Source organism: Portunus trituberculatus, chromosome 13 (assembly GCF_017591435.1).
Source record: "Portunus trituberculatus isolate SZX2019 chromosome 13, ASM1759143v1, whole genome shotgun sequence".
Lineage (NCBI taxonomy): Eukaryota > Metazoa > Arthropoda > Malacostraca > Decapoda > Portunidae > Portunus > Portunus trituberculatus.
Window position 1 is genome coordinate 8,153,864 of NC_059267.1, and position 22,917 is coordinate 8,176,780.

Genomic DNA, 22,917 nt, shown 5'->3' on the forward strand with positions numbered 1-22,917 from the left:
TTATGAGTAATTGTAACTTGAACCAAATGAAAAAAAATCCATTTAGATAATATGTAATGAATCATTGATTAATCCAACAGAGAGAAGTTAATTCAGATACCTTAAACTGAAATTTAATCCTATAGCAACTGAAACCTATTTAGATCGCTTATGCTGGTCACAGATCTCACAATAACAAACAGATAAAGTATTCAGATCCCGTGTATTAAAGAATACCTTGTAAAACCAAAGAAAAGCACAGAACGCTTGTATGGAGAAATAGCTGTTACTCCAATACTCCAACAAAAAGGAAAGGTATTCGCATCTCGCGCTGTAGCTAATGACCTAACTTAACCTAACACATAGAAAAACATTCAGATCCCTTGTATTAAACATTATCTTATAACAAACGGAGGAGAATCATCGCCTATATGGAAAAATAACTCTCACTCAAACACAATAGGAAACATATTTATATTTCGTACAATAGTTAACGACCTAACCTAACCTAATTCAATTGAACCTAACTTAACTTTATCTAACCTTACCAAACTTAACCTGACCTAACCTGACCTAACCTAACCTAATCTAACCTAACATGACCTGACCTATGACAACTAAAAGAAAAGAGCTCATAAAATGGAAAGTCACTATAAGAAAACCACAATAGAATAGGTTATATTTAAACACACACACACACACACACACACACACACACACACACCGCGTAGTGTAGTGGTTAGCACGCTCGACTCACAATCGAGAGGCCCGGGTTCAAATCCCGGCGCGGCGAGGCAAATGGGCAAGCCGCTTAATGTGTGGCCCCTGTTCACCTAGCAGTAAATAGGTACGGGATGTAACTCGAGGGGTTGTGGCCTCGCTTTCCCGGTGTGTGGAGTGTGTTGTGGTCTCAGTCCTACCCGAAGATCGGTCTGAGCTCTGAGCTCGTTCCGTAATGGGGAAGACTGGCTGGGTGACCAGGAGGCGACCGAGGTGAATTACACACGCACGCACACGCACACATCGAAGCACCGAAGCACTCCCGCCACACAGCTTCGAGTCTCAGCGGTGGTGGTGGCGGTGGTTTAGAAGCTCCACGCAAACTGAGCATCGACGGAGGATTACAAAGGAGCTCAACGCGGCCCCCACGCAGGGTTTTCTTCCCACGTTGTTGTCGGCGTGAACGCAAAACGGACGGACGCGCGCTGACGTAACAGTTGGGGAGCATTTTGGAGCGGCAGCGAGGCATCAAAACCCTTTGTGTGCCTCCTCCATGGCGGTGTGACGTGGTGAAAGCCTCGTCAGGGTGTGTGTGTGTGTGTGTGTGTGTGTGTGTGTGTGTCAGATGGATATTGTTTCTGTGTTTGGTTCCTGCTTGGGTAAAGATAGTCTTGTCAGTGATAGTAGTAGTATAGTAGTAGTAGTAGTAGTAGTAGTAGTAGTAGTAGCAGTAGTAATAGTAATAGTAGTTGCAAGATAATAGTAATTAGACAAAAAAAAGCAGGGAGAGAGAGAGAGAGAGAGAGAGAGAGAGAGAGAGAGAGAGAGAGAGAGAGAGTTGATGTATAGATACACACAAATAGATAGATAAAATGACAACCAAAAACTTTCACTTCTAACAAAGTGATAATAATCCCGTAAAACGTAGAGAGAAAAAAAATAACAACAACAATAATAATAATAATAATAATTATTAATAAGCCAAAAAAATCAACAAAAACCCAACACTCCACCTCATAACCAGCGCCTCACCACGCCTCTGATTCACGTCCACTCCAGCATTTATACCTTCTCTTTTTTCCTGTGTATTTTAAGGGCGCGCCGCTGCTGCCTTCTTGCCGCCTAGACGTCCACCGCTGACTGGCCGCCACCCGAATTTCAATGACAGAAACCTCTCACCTGGATAATCCACGACCAGGTGTTTCCATGGCCGTATTTCCCGAAGAGAGAGAGAGAGAGAGAGAGAGAGAGAGAGAGAGCGGAGCTACAGAATGGGAGGGGAAGGCTGGCTAGAGACAAACTATACCAGCTACTCATACTTCTTCCTCTCCCTCTCCCTCTCCCTTCCTCCCATTCCATCTCCCCTCCGTATAGGTGTGGGATAAAAGAAAGGCTCCCGAGGCTCCCCCAGTAAGGGAGGCTCACTGGGGCAGGTCTTAAGGCTACCGGGAAGGGCGGGGAGAGGAGAAAGAACCGGGGGGCGAGGAGGAACGGTCTGGGAGGGACAAAACCACGCAGGAAGGGGACGAGAGAGAGAGCTGAGGTAGGAAAAATTTGGGGGCGTGGAGAGGCAGTAGATTGGTAGCCAGGTAGTTGTAGTGGTAGCAGTGGTGTGTGGTCGTGGTGGTCGTGGTAGTAGTGGTCGTTGTGGTGTGGGTAGTATACTAGTTCAGCTCAGGTTTGACTAAGTGTAGTGAAAGAGTGACTTGAAATTCTGTAAACTTTTCTTTTTGTTATTTTAGGAGAATATCGATTTTGAGGAAAGGGAGTGAAGAGGGAGGCTGGCTGGCTGTCTGGCTGGTTGGCTGTGTGGAAGCGGAAAGAGAGGGGAGAAGTGAGTTAGTTGACAAGCTGATGGTGGCAGTGGTGGTGGTGGCTGTGGTCGTAGTCGTAGTGCTTAGTTTAGCAATGAAGAGGAAAAAATGGCGAGAATTTTTGATAACTCGGAAGAATAGAATAATGTAATAATAGTTTGAAGCATAAAGGAGATGAATAAATGATAGAATAAATGAACAAATCAGAAATGGAAGCGAAAAGAAGAATATTGAAAGGAGATAATATAATCAAGTTTTCAGAGAGAGAGAGAGAGAGAGAGAACATGCACTTACCCATTTCTTTTATAAGAGTTCGTGGGTATCATGCGTTCGGAGAGTGAGGGGCAGGACAGGTGAGGCAGGGCAATTAAGGGAGGGGGGGGCAGGTGTGTTAATTGTAGGATTGGGAGGAGGGGAAGGAGGGGGTTGGGGTTGTGATGGGTGAGGGGAGGGGAGAGGAGGGACAGGTGATGGGCATGTGATGGGGAAGAAGGGCAGGTGATAGGAGAAGGCAAATGGTTGGGGTGAGGGGGAAGTGATGGGAGGGGGGGATGGGCTTCAGGCACAGCACGATTGATGAGGTGATGGGGTTGCGGGTTCCTCACCTTCTGCATGAAAAAAAGAATGGGTGAAAAATATATGATGTAATGGTTTTAGTTTTGTGGGAACTGTAAAAGTGTGTGTGTGTGTGTGTGTGTGTGTGTGTGTGTGTGTGTGTGTGTGTGTGTGTGTGTGTTATCTATCCCTTCTTTAGATATTACACATTTTTCCTTATGTATCTCCATTTTATTGCCCCTCCGCTTTCTTTCTCTCTCTCTCTCTCTCTCTCTCTCTCTCTCTCTCTCTCTCTCTCTCTCTCTCTCTCTCTCTCTCTCTCTCTCTCTCTCTCTCTCTCTCTCTCTCTCTCTCTCTCTCTCTCTCTCTCAGTCTCAGTCTCAGTCTCTCATTTCCTCACCCTCCTCATACATTAACTCATTCCTATTTCCTTTGCATTATCACACCTCTCTCTCCGTCCTTCCGCCCCGCCTACCTACCCTTGTCTCCCTCTCTCCCTCTCCCTCTCTCTCTCTCTCCTACCCAGTGTAAGTCTCCGTATCTTCGCTTCCACTCAGGTAATGAAGACGAAGGTGACGGGGTGTAGTAGGTGGTGTCGCCCGTGATGTATTTATGGTAACCGCCTGTGATTTACTATGGGAGGCTGAGGGAGGGGTGGGAGGGAGAGAGGGAGTTCCTTAACCTGTACTCTATGGCCAGGAGGGAGGGAAGGGGGAGGGAAAGGGTAAAGGTCAGTTCAGGTGGGTCATTTACAGATAGGTAAATTTGGGGTTATAAGAAAATTTGTGGGTTTGTCCCGTATTGGTTGGGTTACATTGGGTTAGGTTAGGTTTGTTTATTCGTTTGTATGTGTGTGTGTGTGTGTGTGTGTGTGTGTGTACGTATGATGGTGACGGTGTGAGGGAAGGCTTAACGGGAGATTGGGAAAGTAGGAGTAAAGGACCTGTGAAGAGAGATAATGGGGATGGTGATAGAGAATGAAAGAAGGATGGAGATGTGGAAAGATGAAGGAACGAATTGAAGGAGAAATATAAGGAAGGTGAAATAGATTTGTGAGATGAAGGAATAGTGTGAAAAAATGTAAATGGTGAATGGAAAAATGGGAATGAAGGAGAAATGGAGAGCGTGATAACATGAAGGAATGCGAGGATGGAGGAAAGAAATAGGGAAAATGAAAAATGAGTATGAAGGAACGTGGAAGGAGGTGAGGATGAAGGACCGCGAAGGAGGCATGTAGAAAGTTAAGGAAGGTGAGAATGAAGGCGTGGAGGAAAACACAAGGAAGTTACACAAGATCAAATAAGAAAAATGAAGAACGAAGGGTAACACAATCTAGAGAGAGGAACAGAAAACCTAAAATAAAATAAGAATAAACAAAATCACATACGGTAGCTCATATCCGCGTGTATACTTTTCTTACAATTTCCTGCTGTTTTGTTTATGATCATGAAATTCCATGTATGTAACACGTACGTCTGTGTGGGAGTGCCGTGCGGGGCCGTGCATCCATCAAATTCTCGCGACCCACACACTGCAGCTACTTTATGGAAATTCGGTCTTGTTTTATTACACCATCATTTTTCTTCATTTCTTCACCTCCGCGGTAAATATCCGAGGGTCACTTCCTTCTCTGAGAAAAAAAACCGTATTATACCTTGGTTTCAATTCAGCGCGGCACGTCACGGCTGTCCCTAGGGAGCCGCCGAGAGAGGGCGCGTGTTTGGCACTACGAAGAACGGAAACGGACTTTATGGCGCAGCGCAAATTTACATCCCCACTGAGACTCGCACCAGGTGACTTAAAACCTGGACCACGCACCTGAATTTCTGATACCTGTCATTACCGAGCGGAAGGACGGTGGAGGTATACAGGTAAAGATGGAGAGAGAGAAAGGAAGAGAGGGAGAAAGAGAGACAGGTACAGAGAGGTAGATGGAGGGAAGCGAGCATACCAAGACGCATAAATCTGGTGCGCATGCGTGGTTGAGCCGCCCAGCAGACCACCCGCAACATGTTGAAATTGCTTCGCCCGTTGTGTTTCCATTTTCTGCGAAGTGTGTGGCGGGAACGAGAGGTTTCTTGGTGTCGCCTGGGGCTGGATGGGGCTAGGGGGGGTTGTGGGTGCTGGGAGGGTCGTGGTGGTCCTGGTGGTCGTGGTGTTGCTGTGTGTTAATTAAAGTTATATTTTTGTACTTTTTTTGTTATCATGGTAGCGTTCGTCTTTCGTTCTGGGTTGTGGTTCTTTTTTTCTTTCTTTTTTTTTACTGACTGGTAGGTTTAATTTCTTTCTTCTCGTCCTGTTTTTCTTTTTTTTCATCTCTTCTTGCCTTTAGATATATAGAATTTTTTTTTCTATTTTATTCTCTTTTCTATATTTTCTCTTTATTTTCGTTTGGTATTAATTTTAGGTTTCTTTTCATGTTTTCTTTATTTCCACTTTCATATTGTGTTTCTCCTTTATTACATGTTTTATTTTGTTTTCTTATATCCACCATTAGTTTCTCTCTTCTTTTCTTATTTTTATTTACTTTATATCCTGTCATTATCTTGTCTTTGCCCTAAACACGCGTCTTCTTCTTCCTCTTCCTCCGTCTCCTCTTCCTTCTCCTTCTCCCCGTCTTCCTCATCCTCCATCTCCTTCTCCTCTTTCTTTTCCTGACCAAAAACAATAAACAATAATATTAATACTGTATCTCTTCTCTTTTCTTTTCTTTTCTCTTCACTTCTCTTCCTCCCCGTTCCTTGAAATCTTCCCCTTGTGTATTCCTTCTTCACTGTGTTCATCCTTTCTTCATTTTTTTTTTCAATCAATTATTTCTTTACTCCTACGTCCGCTTTCTTCCCCTTACTCTTCATCACTCAAGTCTCCCTTCCCTTCTTCCCTTCTTCCATTCTTCCCTCTCCCTCTTAACTTCTTCTTCCCTCACTTTCGCATATTGCTTTTCTTCCTTTTCTTTTTTTTTCGATTCACTCCCTTCTTTTCTTTTCCTGTCTTTATTTCTCCTCTATACGTTGCTTCAATCCTTTCACAAACCTTTCATCTCCTTTTTTTTCTATTTCACTTGAATTATCTTTCTTTCAACTGTATTTATTTGTATTTTTCTTCTATTTTCTTCTTTATCTCTGTCTTCTGTTTCTCACTCATTTAACTTTATTCGTCTCTCTGTATTTATGTTCTTACTTATTGTTTTCTTTTCTACATGCTTCTTCTCTTCATTATCTGTTCCCTATTTCTTTATTTTTCTTCTCTCCTCTTTCTAAAACTTTTTTCTCACTTTTACGTTCTTCATTTTCTCGTTGGCTTTCTTCCTTTCCCTTCGATGGTCTTTTCCTCTCTTTTCTCTTCCCTTTCCTTCTTTGCTTTCCAAACATTATCCTTTCTTTTCTCATTTTCTTCCTCCGTTCTTTTGTTTTCTTTCATATTTTTTTCACATGTCTCTTTTTTGACTCTTTTTGACTTTCCTTTCCTCTTTCCTTTCAAGTGTTCTTCCTTTCCTGTTCATCTTAACTTTTTCTCACTTCCACAGTTCACTTGTGATATCTTTTCTTTTTTCATCCTCTTTTTCGTTACTTCTTTTCTCTTTTTCTTTTTTCTACCTCTTCCCTTTCTTAAACTTCTTTCTCCATATTATTCCTTTATCTTAATTTCCTTTCCCTGTTCTTTAACGAGTTTTCTTTTTTTCTTCTATCTTTTCTTTTACTTTCCCTTTCTTAAACTTCTATCCTTAACCTGTCTCTTTATTTCCCTTCCATGTCCTTTTATCAAATTTGTCCTATTATTTCTTTATTCCATCCTTTCTCTTTCTTAAACTTCCTTCCTCATGTCCTATAACTTTTCTTAACCCTATCCCTTCCCTCATATCCCTTTCCTATTCCTTCTTTCCCTTTCATATTCTTAAAACATCCTTTCCTCTCCTCATCCTTCCATCCTTCCCACCCAGCCAGCCTCTCTCTCTCCTCCCTGCCTGCCTGAAGCGCCCGCAGCGTTGTAGCAGGAGTGATAACCGTGCCGCCGCTGTAGGATGAGGCAGAGGTAAGCGAGCCTGTACTTTGCATTCATTACCTACCCTGGTGACCGCTCGGGAGGAGGTATTGACAGCAAACTCAATGGTCGCTCGCCACGCCTCTCTTACCCTCTCTCTCTCTCTCCCTCCTCTCTCTTCCTCTCCCTCCCGGACTTCTGCAGTAGGTAAGGAGACACGCCGCGGATGAAGGGGGATGATTCGAAAATAGAAGGTTCATTTGTGTAATTCCGGTGTTTCGAGTCGTATGTTTGTGTGTGTGTGTGTGTGTGTGTGTGTGTGTGTGTGTGTGTGTGTGTGTGTGTGAAGTTAGAGGAGTTTTTCAGTTGTTCCATATTATTTTCTTCATCTCTCTCTCTCTCTCTCTCTCTCTCTCTCTCTCTCTCTCTCTCTCTCTCTCTCTCTCTCTCTTCCAATCACTTTTTTTACTTATTTTTTGTCAAACGTTAAGTGAGGACGTGGCGGTGGTGGTGGTGGTGGTGGTAGTGGTGGTGGTGGAAGTGAAGAGTTGATGCTCATCTTTTTTTTTCGTTCATTCTTTTTTCTCTAACTTTTTTCCCCACTGACCTTGAACGCTTGTTAGTGAGCGCGCGGTGCCCTCAATAGCTGTGTGCTGGGGCCTGATTACTTCTTCTGGGGCCCTGTTATTAAGGAGAGAGAGAGAGAGAGAGAGAGAGAGAGAGAGAGAGAGAGAGAGAGAGAGAGAGCGTCTGATGAAGAAAATATATGATGGAAAATTAAATAAACGAGGAGGAGGAAAGGTGAATGAATAAAAGAAAGAGAAGGAAGATTAGAAGGAGGAGGAGGAGAAGAATGGAGGAGGAAATAAGAGAAACACAGACAGCAGAGAGCAAAATTAGGAAAAGAAAAGAAGCAAAAGACGAAAAATTAGGAAAACGAACAAAAATAAGAAGAAAGTAATGGTGATGATGAAGATGAAAAATTGAGGAAAGAGAAGGAAACTAACACTAAAGACACACTTATATAAAATTAGGAAAAGAAAAGAAGCAAATGAAGAAAAAATAGAAAAAAGAACAAGAATAAGAAGATAATGATGATGAAGATGGAAAATAGAGGAAAAAAGAAGGAAAATAACAATGAAATAAAACACACACACACACACACACACACACACACACACACACACACACACACACACACACACACACACACACACACACACACACATTCGCATTAAATCCTTTAGTACCGTGTTGCGTCTTCATATTTATTCCGCGGTTACTAATAGGCGATTTTTATACACCTTCAAAAACTCATGTGGAGATTAAAATAGTGAAGATTCTGGACCATTACCCTTCTGACCTTCATAGAACCTTGTTAGTGTATATGAAATCGTCTAATCACAACCAAAGCTCACAGTAAAAATGCGTCTCGGTATTGAAGGGCCTAAGAGGACACAGAGGGAGGGAGCGGCGGAAGGAGAATATATGCCTTGGGAGAGCTGCTTAAGTCAGTCTTCACGCCTACAGCGGGAGGAGACAGGGAGCGAGCGGGAAAATTACCTGCAACCTTTCTCATTTGCATGTCTCACACACGCGTGGTGGGACCTGCCGCCTGGGGGTAGTACTCGGCGCCCTCTCTCTCTCTCTCTCTCTCTCTCTCTCTCTCTCTCTCTCTCTCTCTCTCTCTCTCTCCATTGTGCTTTTTTCCGCTTTTTTTTATCCGTGTTCTTGATTTTCTCTCTCTCTCTCTCTCTCTCTCTCTCTCTCTCTCTCTCTCTCTCTCTCTCTCTCTCTCTCTCTCTCTCTCTCTCTCTCTCTCTCTCTCTCTCTCTCGCTTCCGGTCACAAACGACGAAGATTTGGAGTGAATATTAACAATGAGTTTCCTTCTCTTCGTTCATCTTCCTGTTCACTGTTCACTGTATTCAATGTCACTTTGCTGAGATAAGCGACAATTTACACCACTCAAATCAACGTGCGAGTATGAAACCTATTGAAACACGTGCAGGAATGAAAGGGGTGTATAAAAAGCCATACATCTTTTAGCAGTTTGTAGAGGAGAAGGAGGAGGAGGAGGAAGAGGAGAAGGAGGGGTAAGAAAAGGAGGAATAGGAGAAGGAATACTGGAAACAAAGCAATGAAACGAGAGATGTAAAAGAAGAAAGAAGACATATGTGGAAATGGAAGTAGTAGATGAAGAAGAAAAGAGAGAGAGAGAGAGAGAGAGAGAGAGAGAGAGAGAGAGAGAGAGAGAGAGAGAGAGAGAGAGAGAGAGAGAGAGAGAGAGGAGCGGCAGAATGGAAAATAAAGCCTTATGAAGAAAAATATAGAGTACAAGAAAGAAGAAAAAAATTAAGAGGAAGTGGGAGGGAGAAACGGACGAAGACGGGAGGAGGAGGAGGAGGAGGAGGAGGAGGAGCGGAGATGGGAGGAGTGATGGGTTGCCGCCGTGTCATTTGGGGGCATTTATTCTCTCATCGTCATCGGTAATTACGTTTCCCCAAAAGACGGCAGGTGAAAGGGTGAATTTTGCGCTACCTCTTAACTACACCTGTCCTCCTCCTCCTCCTCCTCCTCCTTCACTTTTGTAACATATAGTTTAGTTGTTGTCTTTTATTTTTCTTTCTGTCTTTCTTTCTTATATTATTATCATATTCTTATTTCTGTACGTTCATTTCTTACCTTTTTTTCGTGTTTTAAGTTCGTGTTTTCATCTTGTTTTTATTTTGTTACTTTTGTTTGTGCCTCCCTTCCACATTTGACTCGCTTAGTAATGATTGCTTCTTTTCTTTTTTTCTCTTTTTTTACATCATTCCTTGTTATCATTGATCTCTGAACTTTATAAATCCTCTAAAATATATATATATACAAACGTAAAAGCATTATAAAAAGCATTCATTCCCATTTTCTTTATCTATTTACTTTATTTCTTTTCTAAATCCCCTAAAGGCTTGTAAATAATATAATCGTAACACTGCTTCGTTTTTCCCTTAAGATAAAAAGTGCTCTATTCTAAATTTAACACAAGTGGATTGGTAATATTATCGAAGTAGGTAAGATATTTAAAACGCCTGTTATTTTGTCTTATGAAGTCATAATTCGCTGCTTAACCCCTTTAGTACCTGACGCGTCCCCATATTCATCTGGTGATTTTAGACAGCTTCAGAAACTTATGTGGGGATTAAAATAATGAAGACTGTGGCCATTAATCTTCTGATCTCCGTAGACACTTCCTAATGGCAATAAAATAAGATCGTACACAAGTCTCAAGGTAAAAATGTGTCCCTGTATTGAAAGGGTTAAGATCAAAATGTTCTGCTGTAAAAAGAAAGCAAATGGGGTGATAAAATGACCGAAGTAGGTAAGAAATCTAAAACACCTGTAGCTTTATTTTTCTCCTGTAAAGTCACAGTTCGTTGCTTGATCCCTTCAATACTGGAACACATTTTTACCTTGAGATTTCTAAACGATTAGACTATTTTATTAGCATTAGGAAGGGTCTATGGAGGTTAGAAAGATTAATGGCCAGTCTTCACTATTCTAATCTCTTACATAAGTTTCTGAAACTGTATAAAATCACCAAATAGGCACCAGAATGAATATGGGAAAGCGTCATGGTACTGCAGGGGTCAAATACTGAATTGTGTGCCGCACTTTAGGTAATTTTGGAGGATAATGTTCAAGGACACCTGACGAGAATAATAGTGACTGTGTATACCGAATTTTTACTTTATTTTCTCATATTAATTCGTGTACAGTTTCTTTTTCTTTTCCTTTCTCCTTTCTTGTCAGAGGTACAACTCCTTGAACTATTTTTCTATTCATTTGTATGCCTTTGTTCGGTTTTCTTCAAGTTTGAAAAGAAGTAAATCAATAAATGTCGTTTCTTTGAGTCTGATTTTGAAGGACAAGTGACTATGGCAGGAATCGCGCTATTTAAACATATTAAGTGGCTGTAATATCATTTTGAGCAGTAAAATCGCTTAGTATTACCATTCTTGAGCAGCAGATTGTCCAGTATTACCTTTAGTGTCATCCTGTAACTTTAGTCCACAATGTCGAATAATGAGTGATATAGTTGAAGTCTTTTCGTACCGAAGCTTATTCATTTCCCATTAAAATCGTTCAGGAAAGCAACGTGCATCATTTTTCCATCAACAGGAAAGACCGTTATTCAGAAACGCTTTACTCTCACACCATCACTGCTTTCAAAGGCTCCAGTTGAAGACACTCGTGCTTTTAAGAGTACTTTTATGGTTGTAGTGATGGATTGGCAAGATTTCTACTTTATTAAAAGAAGAAACTGTCTTGAAAACCCGGCTTCTTGTCTCTGCGGCCTTGAAAAATTGTCGTGGTGAGAGGGGAAAGCGATTCTGAGTATAGGCGAAAGAGTTAACATCACGCGTGTGAAACAGCGCGTATTGTTACTCATGTATGACTAAACTCGCAGCCATCTTTACTGGAGCGTGGACTCATGCTCTCCGGAGGCTCGAAGCAAAGGGGAGCATCGGGGCGGGGCGGGACGGGACGGGGCGGGGCGGGGCGCGGAGGAATACAAGATGGTCGATGACTGCCAGATACTTACTCTTGTCTCTCTCCGCTTCACGATTCCTTGGGTGAGAGAAAAACTCGGCCAAGTAAAGCCGTGTTTGTTTTGCATGTCGCGCTTGTTTTAATCTTCGGTAATGGGCAGCGCGAGTTTTTCCTCCCAGTGAGTGGTGTGAGTGTTTGAGTGTGGCGAGATTATTGCTTTCGTAATCTTGGGGGTCGAGAAAAGAATGTTGGTGGTTTAAAAGGAAAATACGTGTCAATTGGGAAAGGAGGAAAATATACACTTGATACGAGGAAAAAATTATAATAGACTTGATGCGCTGAGGGGATCAGGTGTCAGGCGCGGGAGTCTCTTTTTAATTCCCGTTTTTACTGTTTTTTGGTGTCAGCGTGTTGCGTTGGCCGCGACTGTCCTGGTTTCATGATTTGTGTTGCTGCAAGAGCCTTCACGGAGCTGCACCCGTGTGGTGATGAAAGATAAATAAAGTGTCTCTTTGAATGTATGTCTGTGTGTGTGTGTGTGTGTGTGTGTGTGTGTGTGTGTGTGTGTGTGTGTGTGTGTGTGTGTGTGTTACATATGAAGTTTCTTAAGAGTTTTCTTTGCCATCGTTTCATCGCTGAGGCTTCATAACGTATTAATCCTTATGGTCTGTATTGAAAATATTATTATTCACCTTCCAGCTTGTACTGAAATGGTGAGGCGTGTTGTGTGGCGCCCCTCTGTCCGTACGAGCAGTGACGCCCCAACACTGCCTCTACCTGTCCCGCTCTAACTAATCTCTGTTGTCTCCTCCCGCAGGCGGTTCGGGACCAAGTGCTCGGGGTGTCTGCAGGGCATCTCGCCGCAGGACCTGGTGAGGAAGGCTCGTGACCGCGTCTTCCACCTCAAGTGCTTCACCTGCTGCGTCTGCCGAAAGCAGCTCTCCACCGGCGAGGAACTCTACGTCCTCGAGGAAAACAAGTTCGTGTGCAAACAAGACTACATGAGCGGCAAGTTAACAGGTACGGACGAGGCTCAAGCTTTGTCTTCTCTTTTTTCTATCATTTACATTTATTTTGTGACTCCAATAATTCTTTCGTGATGGCATTGACACTGTTTTGAAATAGAGAATAGAGATAGTTAGGGATGGAGAGGCGACACACGAGGCATCTCCCCGCAAACCTGTTGAACTTTGTTGCCGCGAGTTCAACAAAGCGGTCACCACGGGGAGTATCAGTGTCGCGGGGAGGCGCCTCTGTGTGTTGGCTTCAAGTTCTCGCGCACCGTCTTGTCCGTGTGAATGACCGCAAGTGGTGGGGAGGGAAGATGTGGTGTGGCGGGCGTCTCTCACCCTCCCCGCCTCCATTACAGTCGACCCTTATGTCATGTCCGACGAGGAGGAGGAGATCGAGTCTATGGACACCGGGGACGCCTCGCTCAAGTCTCCGGGATCAGACTCCGCCGCCCTGCACGCCCCTAACACACCGGCCACGCCCGCCACGCCCTCGGCCCCGCAAACCACCGATCTCGACAAGGCCTCCAGCGTAAACTCCCGCGACGACGGCGATGACGAGGACGAGGATCTGGAGGCTGGAAAGGACGACGATGACAAGAGAGTGAGTAAAATAACACAAACAAAAATCAGATACCAGGAATTAATTTGGCACCAATACCTTATTTTAAATCTTTCTATTAACCTTCACTTCCTCTCCGCTAGGTGGCTGAGGAGGAGAAGGGGTCTAAGCGACGCGGCCCCAGAACCACCATCAAAGCCAAACAGCTGGAAATCCTCAAAAACGCCTTCAATAAAACGCCCAAACCAACCAGACACATTCGGGAACAGCTGGCTAAGGAAACTGGCCTGCCCATGCGAGTAATTCAGGTACGTGACTTTTCCTCCGTGTTACCTGTGTGTGTTACCTGTGCGATGTGTCCTGAGGTGCAAACAGGTAGGTGGTGCATAATTATTACTCTTTATAGCGGTGTCTGTCTCTCTCTCTCTCTCTCTCTCTCTCTCTCTCTCTCTCTCTCTCTCTCTCTCTGACAAGTGTGTGCCATCTTCTTTATGGTTCCGTGCAGGTGTTGTAGATAATCACTCGTGGTGTGTCGGTTCATTTTCGCGTCAATTCAAGTGGCGTTAGCTTGCATAAAGTGTTCTTAATGTGAGTGTGGTGATGATTGGACTTCTGGGGTTTCTTTACACACACACACACACACACACACACACACACACATTAAGGTACAACCAATTATTATTTTTTATTTACAACCTTTTTTTTATACTTCCTCCTCCTCCTCCTCCTCCTCCTCCTCCTCCTCCTCCTCCTCCTCCTCCTCCTCCTCCTTCTCGTGAAGTTTAACTAAGTACTCCCCGAATTTCTTCGCCTCCGTCCTCTGGAACTTCCATAACTTGTTTACTATTTTCATTCTTTATTACCGAACTTTGTCTGGAAATCTCCCGGAAGTTGAAGTAGATCAGAGAGGGAGGGAACCTTGCACTGGGTGACGCCGCGACGCTGCTGCCTTAGGAATGGGATTACCTGGCTCAACTAAAGTACCTGTGTTCATTGATATTCCTTCACATGTGTTAAAGAATGCACTGGTGTTGGAAAAATATTGAGAGATAAGAAATATGTATTCTTGTTAAACTCTGCGTGATTTTTTGTTCTTCTTTCGTGTTAGTGATTTGTTCTTTCCTTCTTTTTTAGATTCTTATAATAACTTAGTGTGATCTGTCTGTTATTATATATCTCTATCTATCTCTCTTACTATACTGTTTTATCTAATGGTCTTTCGGTCTATCTGTATATCTTTCTATTCGTCCATCTATTCATCTGTGTTGCATCTCTCTCACTTTACATTAGAGCAGCTTATCAATGAAAAAAACTCATGCAAAACAAACTTACTGATATTTTGTTCTCTCCTTTGTATTCTTTAAAGTAACGTATGGTGCGGTGAATGTCAAGGAGCAGGAATTAAAAGAACGTTTCTATACTAACTTAATTTTTGTAGCGCCGTAACTAGTCTCTGAGAATTTAGCGTAGCGTTGCCAGTTTCTTTAGCAGTTAATGTGCAGGTGAGGGTGTTGCATCAGCCTTCCTCAGGTGTTGAGCGGCGAGTGTATTGCAAGAGTGTTTAAAAAGTTGGTGTTTACTTGTGATGTTTAGTGGTGTGTTTCGTGAAGTTAGGTTAGATGGTTTCTCTCTCTCTCTCTCTCTCTCTCTCTCTCTCTCTCTCTCTCTCTCTCGTTAGTGCCTCCGTCACGTCCACTTCAGCGTCGCCTTCGTCTTTACAAGAGGCCGTAACGTTGTGTTTACTGCCTCGCTCTCCTTTGCCCGCCGCAGTGTGACAGTTAGCGGCCGGCGGGAGGGAAAACCATTGCGAGGCTGCGATGGAACGGGGCCACTTATTGCTCGCTTGTCACGGCGGAAACTGTGGCTTGGCTGTACTTGTTGTTGCTTCAGTTGTAGACAGCAGTAGTTGTAGCAGCAGTGGTGGTTGTGGTGATTGGTGTGTAATGGTGGTGGTGGTGGTGGTGGCAGGAGTAATAGGGTAATACCGGTAGTTGTGGTAAAGATAATGGTGGTTATTCGAAAAATGTTAGAAATATCGTCTTTTTACGGTGGTGATGGTCGTAATGTTAATGTGTGCGGTAGTGGTCGTGACGGTAGCTTTGGTCATCTTGGTTATTCGAGAAATGTTAGAAATATAGACTGTCGTGGGAGATGGCATTAGTTGTAATAGTAGTAGTGATAGTGGTAGTATTTGCGGTCACGGCAACTTTTATCATTCTATAGAGATGTTAAAAATATTGCCGCTTTAAATTTTCATCCACTTTATCTGTCTTCGCTATCTTTTCCATCCTTTTCTTTCGTAAACATCATCTTTTATCAGCCTTCCTGTTTCTTTTTCTATCTTAAACACCATCTCAGTTAGCTTTTCTTTCAAACACTTACGTAAACACCTTTTATTTAACATCCTTCCCCTTTCTCTACCTTCATCATCTTAGTTCTCTTTCCAAACTCAGCAAACATATTATTTTCCTTTACATGTGTCTTTTCTATTCAAGATGCTACAGTTATTCGAGTTGTGAAGTAAACACTGGGGATCGTGAAGTGAATATCTACTTAACACCGCCAAATGGAACAGATCACGAGAGGTAGACAACAGGTTTAAAGGGATCAATCGCCATCTGGTCGTCTTTTGTTTCCTTAAAGACCGCGAGTGTAAACAAACCCAGGCGGTGTTGCCAAATTGCACGGTGTAAACAAAGTGTTGCCATGTCGCACGAGAATTTAACTGAGGTATTGCCCTTTAAAATTAGCCCATTCCTTTCCCCTTTTCCCCTCCCTCCACTCCACTCTCTTACCTCCTCCTCCTCTTTCCTCTCTCTCCTCTCCTCTCCCTCTCATCCACCCCAGCGCCATTAAAGTGAGTTTCTTCATCGCAACTCTTGTGTTTCCCCTCAACTCAGCTTCTTTTCCCCTCGTCAGTATTTTTTCCCCAATGTTTCCACGTGTAGATTTTTGTCTTTTGTCTTTATTGCCCATTTACTACTTCACTTTATTATTATTAACCTATTCACCGTCTCTCTCTCTCTCTCTCTCTCTCTCTCTCTCTCTCTCTCTCTCTCTCTCTCTCTCTCTCTCTCTCCCTTGTCGCCGCTCGTGGGACCTCACATAAGTTACCCTCATCCCCTCGTCCCCTCTTCCCTCCCCTCGCATCCCTCCCGACTCTTCCTCTCCCCTCTCTCTCCCCTCTCCCAGCGCCCTTCCCCTCACATACCACAATCAACCGCGGAATCCAGGGTGCGTGGGGACGGGCGCGCCTCTCTGTGGACGGTTTTGCGGCTGATCAACTTTAGGGCGCTACAAGGACACCGTGAGAGAGAGAGAGAGAGAGAGAGAGAGAGAGAGAGAGAGAGAGAGAGAGAGGGGTGCTTTCTTCTTTGCTCTTTTTCTTTTATTTGATAGTTGGGGATTGTTTTTCGTACTTGATGTAAAGAAGAAGGATGAGAATAAGGCGATAGGAAAGAGGGCGTTGATAGTAGATAGGAGATTGAAAGGTAAGCAACAGGATATTAAATGGAAGAAAAGTAAGAGGAGAGATAAACGTGAATAGGAGAGAAAAGGGAGGTGAGGAAAATAAAGAAGAGAAGAAAGGAGAAGGGATATTTGAAGTGAAGTAAGAGAAAAGTTGGTAGCATACACGAAGAAAAGGAAGAACGAAGAGAGAGATAATAAAGAATAGAATTGGAAACACGAAAACAAAGGTAGTGAATAAGAAAAAAATAGAAAATAGGTAAATTAAAAAGGAAAAGATCTGTAAACACGAGAATAAAGAAAAAGAAATGAAGAAAATAAAAATAAATAACATAGAAATGAGGAGTCAGAGAAGAGAAAGGGAGACAATTAAAGGGAAAGAGAGGAAAGGAAGGGAGCACTTAGCCTCCCCTTCATCTGCGCTTTCTTCGGAAATGGACTTGTTAAGAGAGGAGAGTGCAAGTGTGTTACGAGAGCAGCACATGTGTCGCGCCTCGTTAGGAACACATGACGGACCTTTTTTTGTGTGTCTCCTGAAGTGCCGGTGTCTCCTCCTCCTCCTCCTCCTCCTCCTCCTCCTCTTTTTTCTTCTTCCTTCTTCCTCTTACTCCTCGTCACTCATCTCTTCTTTTCGGTTTACTCTCACTAACTGTGACTCCAATTTTATTTCTTTCTATTTCTCTTTTCTTTTTCTACTGCTAGTGAGAAGGAGGAAGAAGAGGAGGAGAAAGAGGAGAAGGGAAGAAAAGAGAGAAGGAGGGACGGTAGACAGTTTTGTGGACGGCAATGATGTAGGAGGAAGAGGAAGAGGAGGAGGAGGAGGAGGAGGAGCAGGAGGAAGATCTGGTAACAATTTATTCTTCGCTGACACGCTGACGTACGAGGGAAAACTGAGATCTCAACTACCTCATAACCAGGAGTTTACACGTGTACGCTCATAAGGACTAGACGGTGTTGGGAGGGGTGGGGCAGTAAAGGGAGGTGTTAGGGCGGTGGCTGGTGCGTGTGGATGGTGTGGAGTGGTGATGTAATATGGTATGGTGATGCTTGTGTCTTTCTTATGGTAGTGAGTGTGGTGAGGATTCAGATCTCATTCTATCCTTAACCTAATCTTTATCAAATGTAAGCTAACTTTACCTATTTTAACATTTACCTAACCTAACTTAACCCAGCCTAATCTTTTTTTACCTAACTTAACCTAACTTTTCCCTAACTTAACCTAACCTAACCTAACCGAGCTTAACCGAACAAATTCATCAACATCCTTTCATCTCAATCAGTTCTCGACATCCTGCATTACTTTCCAGTGTCATTATTTTCAACATCTTTTTTCCACGTGTACTCCACTTAAAATCTTCAACCAATTACTTCTTTTTTCGCTTTCCTTCTCTCCTTCCTCTTCCTCTGAGACGGACTGTGTTTCATTAGAATTCTGCCATATATCATGAAGACTCACAACCTTTCATCCTCTTCCTCTCCCTTTTTACTCCTATTCCCTTTCGCTTCAACACATGACTTTCATCTCCCTACCTCCCTTTTTCCCCTTTCCCACATAGACGACCTCTTACTGACTCTTCTTCCTCCTCCTCCTTCTTCTCCTCCTTCTTCCTCCTTGGTCTTCTGCTTATCCTGGTGCTCATTTGATCATCACAACACAGGCGGAGTGAAGGCAAGAGCTCAGCGCAAAGAACATCTGCTGGTGACTCCCTGTGTTGGTGCAGCAGCTTCGTCATCCCGCACCACGCAAGGCTATTAATCAATTATCAATCTTGCGAGGACGAGGACTAAGAGGAGGAGGAGGAGGAGGAGGAGGAGGAGGAGGAGGAGGAGGAGAAATGATAGTTGGATGGCTCCTCTTAACTTGTTACTCTTTTATTTCTCTGTTTTTTTGTGTCTACTCCTTTATTTTTGTCTATTTGTATCTTTTTTTCTGTTTACTGGCCGTCTGTGTGTTTGTGTTTGCTCTCTCTCTCTCTCTCTCTCTCTCTCTCTCTCTCTCTCTCTCTCTCATCCATCTGGCATCCTGTTCCCGTTTTCTCTTATCCGATAATTGCGTGGATTGGCTCTGTTTGTTGTGGTTATTCGCTTCCCTCGTGCTGCATTCTACGTGGTGTGGGTCCCTCTCTGCTTGGCTTCTGTTCCTCCGTCTTGATCTCGTGTCCTTCGCAAACAAACAAGTCCCGGGGTGTGTCGTCGTGTTGTCGTCTCCTGGGCAGCCCTTCCTTAGTCTGCTCAGGGCGGAGGGAGCTGTGGAGTGTATCGTGTTTCTTGTTTGCAGTGGCTGGTGTTCGTTGGTGTGTTGGCACGTTTTTGTGTTGTTGTTTTGGTTTGGATGTGTGTTGCTTACTGGTCTTTGTGTTGTAGTGGTGGTGGTGGTGGTGATGGTGTGTGTGTGTGTGTGTGTGTGTGTGTGTGTGTGTGTGTGTGTGTGTGTGTGTGTGTGTGTGTGTGTGTGTCGTGTCTTAAAGTATTTGTCTCTTATTTTCTAGTTCAGGGACTCTATTTTGTGTTATATTCTCTCTCTCTCTCTCTCTCTCTCTCTCTCTCTCTCTCTCTCTATTTTCGCTCCTTCTCCCTTGTCTTTCTTCTTCTCTTCACCTCTACCCTATCTTCTTTCCCTTTTCCCCTTTCTCTTTGCCTCTCCTTTCATTGTTCCCCTTTCTCTTCTCTCTTACCTCTCTCTTCTCCTTTCATTTCTCTCCCATCTTTCCCCTCTCCTTCTCTCCCGTCTCTTCCCTATCCTGTCTTCGCCTTTTTCTATCTTTCTCGCCACTCCCCTTGTCTCCCCTACCCTGTCTTCGCCTCTCCTCCTCCTCCCTTTCCCTGTGGCGGCGTCGCAGTGAGGGGCATGTCACGGCGTCACGCAAGGCAGTCTTTGGGTCCGCGAATATTGTTCCTGTCGCCTCCCGTCATTGGTCCAATTAACAGCCAATCAACGATCAGATGACAACGCGTCTTCCTCAACGGCTCACAAGGTCGTTTTTCTTCTGTGTCTGTTTGTGTGTCTGTGTCCAGTTTCATTTTTTTTTTCTTTTTTGTTAAGCCTGTGTTTGTAAATCTCAGCATTTCTTGTGTGTATTGTGCCATTGTTTCTGTCTATCCATCTGTCTGTTTGCTCTCTCTCTCTCTCTCTCTCTCTCTCTCTCTCTCTCTCTCTCTGGTAAGGTTGCGAGTGTGGACATGACTCACAGCAGTTTCTCGGTGGAAGAGGTAGCGCTATCGTGAAACACAAGACGGCCCATATGATCTTGCTGCTGTGGCACTATAACTCAATTTACTCTCTCTCTCTCTCTCTCTCTCTCTCTCTCTCTCTCTCTCTCTCTCTCTCTCTCTCTCTCCGAGGCGTGACCGCAGGAGACGTGCCAGCCTAGGATACTATAGTCGCCTCGTCAGCAGCTCCTTTGGGTGACTCAAACGCTCGCGCACACACACACACACACACACACACACACACACACACACACACACACACACACACACACACACACACACACACACACACACACACACACACACACACACACACACACACACCAAGAACATATTTTCCTTTTTCATCAATTCTTTCTCTTTTGTTTTCATCTTAACATGGATTATTTTTCTGACTTATGATGTTACTCCTTGCCTTTACTCATTTTTCTTACATTTCTTGTCTTTCGTTTACGTTTCCTTTCTATTCCGTCAACGTTACTTTGAGGTATTAACTCCTTCAGCACCATGACGTATGTCCATATTCATCCTGCTTACTATTTGGTGATTTTATACAGCTTCAGAAACTCATGTCGGGATAAAAATGGTGAAGACTGTGGCCATTAATCTTCTGACCTCCATAGACACTCCCTAATGTCAGTAAAATGGTCTAATCATACACAAATTTCAAGGTAAAAATGTACTCCAGTATTAAAAAGGCTAATGATGAGTAAAAACGAAGAAGGTGACGAAGGGAAAGGCCCGAGGATAATGAGGGAGGAACGAGGAAAGAGGCAGCTACACGAAGGACAGTAATGAAGAGAAATGTAGAAAGAAAAAATAGTAAAGGGGAAGGTGGAAATGGTGTTGATGGAGGTTAATAGTGATGATAGATGGACGCAAATTGATGGTGAGGTATTACATAGTGCAAATAAGACAGGAAGTAGGTGTAATAGTGCCCAGGATAAATGGTGATAATTGTGATGAAGGGGAGGGGAAAGTGACGTGATGGAGAGGAGGCGGAGGAAGAGGAGTAGAAGGAGGAGGAGGAGGAGGAGGAGGAGGAGGAGGAGGAGGAGGAGGAGGAGGAGGAGGAAGGAGAAAAAGAAGAGGAAGAGGACGATATTACAGTGGTTATATAAGGAAAGAGAAGAGATAAAAGAATAATATTAAAAGAAGAGGATAAAAACGAATGGTTATATTCTAATTAACTAAGAGAGAGAGAGAGAGAGAGAGAGAGAGAGAGAGAGAGAAGATATGCAAGATATATAACAATGATAACATAAAACGAAAAGAGGAATAGATGATAGCGTAAGAGAGAAAGAAAGAGAGAGGGAAGATGAGGGGAAAGGAAGAGGGAAGAGAAAACGGAGAAGGGAGGTCAAAGAAAACGGGCGTGTGGTTGAGTACATTGACCCTCGCCACCACTGCTTGGCCACCCTGTGTTGTGACTTTAGGCGTCAAAGGAGTGATTAATTACAAGTTTCCTCCACTAAGAACTTGAAGGAGGGAAGGGGGAAGAAAAAGAAGGGAAGGAGGAGGAGGAAGAAGAGGAGGAAGAGGAAGAGGGGGAGAAAAAAAGAAAAGAAACACAGCACGGTACTGAGAGAGTAAAAAAAGGCAACACACACACACACACACACACACACACACACACACACACACACACACACACACACTCCTCTCTCTTCACTATGGTTTTAAGGACACACTGAGAGGGATGACCTTTCTCATTAGTGCCACGGAAAGGTCACGAGGCTTGGCACAGGAGGCGGACAAGGGACGGGGTAGGGAGGAAGGGGCAGGGGTGAGGTAAGTTGGGTGACAAGAGTGGTCTTATTCATCCCTGGGCCGCGTCTCAACCTGACTAACGTGGTGGTGGCAGTGGTGGTGGTGGAGGAACAGCTGGTGGTGGCGGTGTTGTTGTAGGTGGAGGCGAGTGGAGTGATTAATAGACGAGACTGAAAGGAGTGTGGATTTATTTATTTTGCTGGAATGATAGAAATTATTAAGTTTTCATTTAGAGTGACGAGAGGAAAGTCCATTATGAAGGAGTGTATGTAAGAGACAGCTTTCTTTCCTTACTCTTTGGATGTAAAGGAGAGACTGACGTGAGTTGGCTTGCAATGGGAGATGAGGAGTGCCTTTGAGGGGTGCAGGTGGAGGAGATGGACCTTCGCACCTAGTTGAAGAAAGACAGGAGAAGAGAGAAAAGAGATGAAAAGAGGGAAGATAGCAGGTGAAAGATGTAGCGAATAAGGACGAAGAGATAAGTGTAGTAGTAGTAGTAGTAGTAGTAGTAGTAGTAGTAGTAGTAGTAGTAGTAGTAGTAGTAGTAGTAGAAGGGATGAGGATGTTAGGAGAAATACGTGTTTTCAGGGAAGAAATAAAGTTGAAGGGATGTTTTTGGCGGGTTCCTAGAAGTGTGTCGGTGGATTCTTGGTTCTAGATAAGTGAATCGATAGGTTTGCGTGTGTTCTGGAGGTGATTCCGTTGGTCTCAATGTGCATGAGTGGTATTCAATTCACTTTAAAGGGTTCTGATTGCTAATTAATAGGGTTCAGCTGCATTTTCAGTAGTAATTAATGGGTTTCAGTGGCTAAAAGTGTGGATCAGCGGATTAATTGGAAGCTTCAGAGAGCAGTTAATGCATTTTATTGATGCGAAATGTTAATCTGTGTAAATGATATATTTTGATTAACCCACAATCAGAATTCAAAGGAGCATTGGTAGCAACATTAGGACTACCCCCGTGGTGTGAGGAACATGTTAATGCTAAAATAATGGTGCGCTTGCTTTCACTACTTTTTGATCCTAATATTAGCAAAGAGAATAAAGTCAGATGCTAAAATCGTTAATATGAAAGTGAGAAACGTTAAAGTAATCCAGTAAAATTTGATGTATTGGTTGACGACATCAGTTAGTAATTACGAGATGCTAAAAATAAAGCAAACTCTTACCAGGAATCAAAACAACTGTGAAGGAAAATGATAAGACGCCCAAAATAGATAAATGGGAAAAGCTAACACTGATATTACACTCAGCAAAAATGTTAACAAAAAATGGAACCTATTTTTTTCATGTGTTATCATTATTTTATTTTC

At 43.4% G+C, this 22,917-nt stretch overlaps 1 protein-coding gene across 2 annotated transcripts in view; it reads left to right on the forward strand.

Moving 5' to 3' along the window:
* The window catches only part of LOC123503097 (LIM/homeobox protein Lhx1-like), a 65,388-nt gene that overhangs the window by 15,945 nt on the left and 26,526 nt on the right, over positions 1 to 22,917 (forward strand). The window contains exons 2-4 of one of the 2 annotated variants that reach the window (XM_045252520.1): positions 12,402 to 12,604; positions 12,909 to 13,198; positions 13,300 to 13,464. In XM_045252520.1, the coding sequence (XP_045108455.1) occupies positions 12,402 to 12,604; positions 12,909 to 13,198; positions 13,300 to 13,464 (658 nt within the window). The remainder of the gene's footprint in view (positions 1 to 12,401; positions 12,605 to 12,908; positions 13,199 to 13,299; positions 13,465 to 22,917) is intronic. The other variant, XM_045252521.1, reaches the window with a different exon arrangement.